This window comes from Herpailurus yagouaroundi, unplaced genomic scaffold (genome assembly GCF_014898765.1).
Source record: "Herpailurus yagouaroundi ecotype Mexico unplaced genomic scaffold, PumYag 67700, whole genome shotgun sequence".
NCBI lineage: Eukaryota > Metazoa > Chordata > Mammalia > Carnivora > Felidae > Herpailurus > Herpailurus yagouaroundi.
This window is the reverse complement of record NW_024420499.1, coordinates 3,843,353-3,849,633: the sequence shown is the minus strand read 5'-3', so window position 1 is coordinate 3,849,633 and position 6,281 is coordinate 3,843,353. Positions and strand designations below refer to the sequence as shown.

The following is a 6,281-nucleotide window of genomic DNA, read 5'->3' as shown; positions in this document are numbered from 1 at the left end:
TTTTTTTCAACGTTTTATTTATTTTTGGGACAGAGAGAGACAGAGCATGAACGGGGGAGGGGCAGAGAGAGAGGGAGACACAGAATCGGAAACAGGCTCCAGGCTCTGAGCCATCAGCCCAGAGCCTGACGCGGGGCTCGAACTCACGGAGCGCAAGATCGTGACCTGGCTGAAGTCGGACGCTTAACCGACTGCGCCACCCAGGCGCCCCTGTATCATCCCATTTGTATGAAGTGTCTGGAATAGTCAAGTCCATGGGCAGAAAGTAGATTAGTGGTTTCCTAGGGTGGAAGGGAAAAGAGCTGGGAGGAAGTCAGGAGTGATTGCTAAAGCATACATACAGGGTTTCTTTTTGGAAGGGATAAACTTTTCTTTAATTGCTGTGATGGTTGCTCAACTCTGTAAATACACTAAAAGCCATTGGATTACACACTTTAAATTGGTGAATTGTATGGTATGGGAATGACATTTCACTAACGCTGTTATAATAAGAGAGTGATACATGTTCATTATGGAAACATGAGAAAACTCAGAAAAGTAAAAAGAAGAAAGAAACTCCATTCATATTTTTTAAAAAACTGTGGGTGCCTGGGTGGCTCAGTCAGTTAAGCAACCAACTTCAGCTCAGGTCATGGTCTCATGGTTCCTGAGTTCAAGCCCCTCATGGGGATCTGGGCTGACAGCATGGAGCCTGCTTGGGATCATCTCTCTCTCTCTCTCCTCTCTCTGTGCCTCTCCCCCCAACTCATGTGCTCTCTCTCTCTCTCTCTGTCAAAATAAATAAATAAACATCTTTTTTAAGTGCTTATCTTGATGGGGCACTTGGGTGGCTCAGTGGTTAGGCTACTGACATTTGATTTTGGCCCAGGCCACGATCTCACAGTTGTGAGATTTAGCCCCACGTTGGGTTCTGTGCCCACAGTCAGAGCCTGCTTGGGATTCTCTCTCTCTCTCTCTCTCTCAAAACAAGCATTGTTTTAAAAAGTACTTATCCTGGGGCGCCTGGGTGGCTCAGTCGGTTGAGCGTCCGACTTCAGCTCAGGTCATGATCTCACGGTCCATGGGTTCGAGCCCCGCGTCAGGCTCTGTGCTGACAGCTCAGAGCCTGGAGCCCATTTCAGATTCTGTGTCTCCCTCTCTCTCTGCCCCTCCCCTGTTCATGCTCTGTTTCTCTCTGTCTCAAAAATAAATAAACATTAAAAAATTAAAAAAATAAATAAAAAGTACTTATCCTGAAATATAAGATCTTGCATGATTCGTTCCATATGTTTCACCTGCAGGAAGCTAATTGTTTTTCTCCAAACATTCCATGCTCCCTTGCAAGTCATGTACACACATCATTCTCACTCCTTATAACTGTTGGTCCCTCTCTTCTTCATTTGATTAATTGTATTCATCCATTAAGATGGGCTTAGATATCCCTTCTACCAGTGTTTCCTGACTCGGGGGGTTCGGTGTGTCAAATCATTTACACTATTGTGCATTTTTAAAATGAAGAGTTTTAATTCAAGACATATATGTCAACTAAAAAATGAAAATAAATATTAAACAGAACTTCCAGATTTCTGGGACAATATCAGAAGATCTAACATTCATGTCATTAAAGACATAAATTTACAGATGCAAGAACTCTGTGAACTCCAAACTGTATAAACTTAAAGAAAATCACTCCTAGACAGATAATAAAACTGCTCAACATGAATAAAGAAAAATCTTGAAAGCCGCTGGGAAAAAATGGCACATAATGTATATGATAACAATAATTTGAAACAGAGTGGATTTCTCATCAGAAACCATGGAGGGTAGAAGACAAAGAAATGTCTTTAAATTGCTGAAAAAGTGGGGTGTCTGGCTGGCTCAGTCAGTAGAGCATGTGACTTGATCTCGGGGTCGTGAGTTTGAGCCCCCATTAGGGGTAGTTTACTTGAAAAAAAAATAATAAATTGTTGAAAGAAAGAGATGACTAACTAGAATTCTATATCCAGTGAAAATATCCTTCAAGAATGAAGGCAAAATAAATTCACTCCTAGATGAAGAAAAATAAAGAGAATCTGAAAACAGGTCTCAAAGAAATACTGAAGGAAGTTCTTCAGGCTGAACATGAATGATACTGGGGAGAATCTTGGAACTTTAGGAATAAAGAGAAATAGAAATGTCAAACATAAATTACTATTTTCCTCCTCTTAAGTTTTTAAAAATATGCATGACCATTGGAAGCCAAAAAAAAAAATTATAACTTTGTCAGGAGGAGTTTCTAATGTATTTAGATATGCTACCTATGAAACTTTAAAGGATCGGTCATGGGGTGAAGTGATTGTAAGGCTTTACTTCTTAAAAATGTATTTACAGCAAAAGTCAGTCGAGTTTTTGAAAAATGCACATAGTCGTGGAACCAACATGATGGTCAAGATACAGAGTAATTTGGAAACAATAAATATGGGCATTGTTCCCCAAAGTTCCCTCAGGCCACTTTGTATTCCTTTTCCTTCTTCCCATCCCATTTCCCCAGGCAACAAATGATCAGTTTTACGTTGCTAGAGAGCAGTTTGCATTTTCAAGATTTTTTTTAAATGTTTATTTTTCTTGAGGTGGGGGGAAGGGGCAGAGAAAGAGAGAGAGAGAGAGAGAGAGAGAGAGAGAATCCCAAGCAGGTTCCATGCTCAGCACGGAGCCCAATACGGCGCTCCATCCCATGACCCTAGGATTATGACCAGAGCCAACATCAAGAGTCAGATGCTTAACCACCTGAGCCATCCAGGTGCCCCTTGCATTTTCAAGATTTTATATGAATAGAATCAGGCAGGTTGCATCCTCTTGTTCTGGCTTCTTTTACTCGGCGTAATTATTTTGAGATGCACTTGTGTTGTCATTATCCCACACCTAGCAGTGTGTATTATTGCATTGGGTTCCTTTTGGGAAAACCAAGTCTACCGACAAACTCTACGTGTGCATGTGTAAGTACATATGCGCACACGTAAACGAGAGAGGCAAAGATGCCAAGAGAGAAACATTTTGTATGCTGGCTGGACACTTCTTGGTACAGTCTTGTGGCTATACCGCTGGTATTGTAAGTGTAGGGAAGATATTTCCACTTTCTGTGGGACAGCATATCTTCCCAGAAAGGGTCAAGGTCTACGAGTCAATAGATGTGATTGCCTAAGAATCATGACATGATTACTGACCGAACAACCTTGAGTAAGGCAGTGAACCTCTCGGTGGCTTCGATTCCTTATTCTTGAAAACAAACTAACAAACAAAATGGGAATAACAACAGCACTTCAGTATAGTTGTCATGGGCATTAAAATGAGATGTGAAGAATACAGATGTGAAGAATATGGAGCCTGACACATCGCAAAAAATCAAAAAGTGTTGGTTCCTTTTCTGTTCTACCTTTTAGTTGGGGGAGAAACATTCTCATTCTGGAAAAAAAAAATGTAATAGCTTCTTTGAGCTTAATTGTAATATCATAGTGCCATCTGTTGACCATAGAGAACTATTACATTACTCGTACAGTACAGCTCATTTCGGACAAAGCTCTACCGCATCTGAATACCCGTATTTAAAAGTTCGTCTCTACTGTGTTCTGGGCTAGTGCTGTAGCGACGGGTTAAGGACTGTTCTGCTGAGCTTGCAGACCCCTCCCCTGCCTAGGTATCCTTGCCTGTCAAGAGGCAAAGATAAAGAAAAAAGGGGAGCTTCCGCGTACCACCCCCCTCCAGATGGGCAGATGAGATATTGAGGGTGGAAGCGAGTGAGTGATGTCTTCACATCCATTTGGCTCTGGAGGAGATGCGGGGAGGAAGGCTTTGCTATTTTCTCCTGTGGGGAGGTCTGCCCTTGCAAGATATGGCCACTGTGGCTTTGGCCTTGGGTTCGATCTTGTAGGGGCTTCAAAATCGTGTAACCCCCCAATACCACTCAAATATCCCTGAATGTGGACTAGAAGAAGGCCCCTCTCCATTCTCTTCTCCCAACCTCCCCGTCCCCCACCTGGATAAAGGACTGCACCATCAGAACGTGGCTAAGGCCTCTGCACAAACTCCCCTCTCCCCACTCCCAGTTCTAGCGGCTCCAAAACAAGTCTCAAGAGATGGTCACTCTTGCCACCTCTCCCATCCCATCGAATCAAGCCAAGACTGGTCGGTTTATTGAATGTGAACTTTATTGTGGTTTGGATTATGTAAGGCAGTGTGGTGAAGGCACTGCAGAAGTTACACAGACTGAAAAACATGGTAGGAAATCAGTGAACTAAAAAAAAAAAAAAAAAAAAAAAAAAAAAAAAAAAAAAACCTACAAAATATATTTTTAAATGAATGCGTGCTGGACTAGACTAAGTACTACAGCTATGTTTTTTCTTCATCATTGCGGAAGCGTTGAAATATTGTCAGAGGTGGGGGTTGGGAGGAGTTAGGGAAGGCTTCGTGGAGGAGGTGGCACTTATGCTGGACCTTGAAGGAGGGGTAGAACGTTGATAGATGAGATGGGGGGGAAGAACAGTTCAGAATGACTGACCCTAGAGAGAATTCTGTAGAAACACTGAAAAACAAGAGGGCAAACAAATGCCCCCGGGGAGGGAAGCTTCCCAAATGAAAGAAACGCCTGAGGGGCCTGGGATGGGACCCAGAATCTCAAGCCCCCAGATGGGGTCTTCAGTACCAATGATATTAGAAGGCACAGGACAACAGGCTTGTTTGTAAACCTAGCAGCAGCAGGAGATTTCACATTGCAGTCAGGGGCCCCAAACTGGCTATCCTATGCCCGGGTGGGTTTTCTCATCCTTTCGGGAGCGTGTGGTGCTGCTTTGTCCTTCCTCGTGCCCACTGACTGCCTGAACGGTAGTTCGTGCGCGCCTACGTGCGCGTGTGTGAGTGTAGGTGTGTGTGGATGGGTGGGGGACCGAGGCTTCGTCTCCCACTGCAGCTTCTTCCACTTTTCCCTCTTGTGGCACACAGCTGGCTTCCACTGAGCTGGAGCTCAGGCCCTGCCCACTATCTAGGCCTCACTCAACTCCAGCTCGTCATTAAGCACCTAGGAAGCTTCCTCAACATGAAGGTCAAACCTACTGCGGGGGGGGGGGGGGGCGGGGACTCGGGTGAGGGCAGGACTACACTTTCCGGAGGTGGTGACGGAGGCGGCAATGGTGCTCGTGGTGATAAAGGCTGGGGACTTATAAAAGCGGGTGCTGGCCGCTGGGTCGGATGCTGCTGGGAGGTCTGTAGTGTTCAGTCAGGAGCTGGGATGTCAGGCTAGACCGGCTTGGCCTTGATCACCCCTCCTTCCTTCCTCAACACGCCCTACAGGGAAGATAACGCTGGGCACCCGAAAGCAGCGAAGACATCTGTAGGGTGTCCAGGCTCTTGTTGTCCTGCTTGAATTTCACCCCCGGAAGCCCCGGAGATCTTTTGTTGGCAAACATCTGTATGACCTCCACATAGAACTGTCACCTCCCCCTGTCCAGCTGCTGGAGGTATATAGGTTATGTAGCTAGTGATGCTACTTGGATTGGGAGGTATGGGGAACTTATGAGAAGAAAGGAAAAGTTAGTTACTGTGAGTTTCTTTCTTTCAAAGGATTATGAATTAGGTAAGACCTGGCATCTGACAGAAAAGAAAAGGATGGACAGCTCTGTCAGGATTCGCTAGAGCTGAAGACTTAGAGCTCAGTGAGATCATCGCTGGAAATAACCTTGAAGCTGATGTGGCCCTGCTTGACTTTGGCAGTCGGGCCGCCTTTCTTGCGCAGGTACAGAGACTTCAGATCACGGCAGTCACTGGGGTCAGCATCTAGAGTAACCTGCCCCAGGAACTGATCACAGAATTTTCGGCTGTTCCACACCTGGAGAGACGATTTGAAAGAGTGAATATGAGCCACCCTCTGCGAGACTGGACTTTGCCCCGTGGCACCTAGAACCCAGTGCGGAACTTGGAAAGGTCTGTTTTAAAACCAAGAGACTATCTTTCCTGATATGTCTCTGGCTGACAGGAAGATACCGCACAGAGTAGAGATGAAAAGCCAGCCAGCAGGGCTCAAGGGACGCCGCGAGCTAGGAGACGGCTATGTAAAGGCGGACGGGCAGAAGCATCAAGTCAGAAAAACAGCCAAACCGTAGCGGTCCGTCCTGACCTATCCCTGGTCAGGATAAGGGTCATCTGAACTGGCATATGGTGCTCGTGGGATTTTAAAGTGCCTGTCGACATGTGTACCTGTGAGCATGTGGACTTCTGCCCACAAGGAAGTGAGGATAACCCTTGCTCTGTATCCTAGATAGTTGAGGCACTGG

The 6,281-nt window shown here is 45.4% G+C and overlaps 1 protein-coding gene across 2 annotated transcripts in view; it reads right to left on the bottom strand.

Annotated features, from left to right (window-relative positions):
- Positions 1 to 4,141: 4,141 nt before the first annotated feature.
- CAPN6 (calpain 6) overlaps positions 4,142 to 6,281 on the bottom strand; it is a 23,845-nt gene continuing 21,705 nt past the window's right edge. The window contains exon 12 of one of the 2 annotated variants that reach the window (XM_040468381.1): positions 4,142 to 5,836. In XM_040468381.1, coding sequence (XP_040324315.1) covers positions 5,654 to 5,836 — 183 coding nt within the window. In that variant the 3' untranslated portion in view covers positions 4,142 to 5,653. The remainder of the gene's footprint in view (positions 5,837 to 6,281) is intronic. The other variant, XM_040468380.1, reaches the window with a different exon arrangement.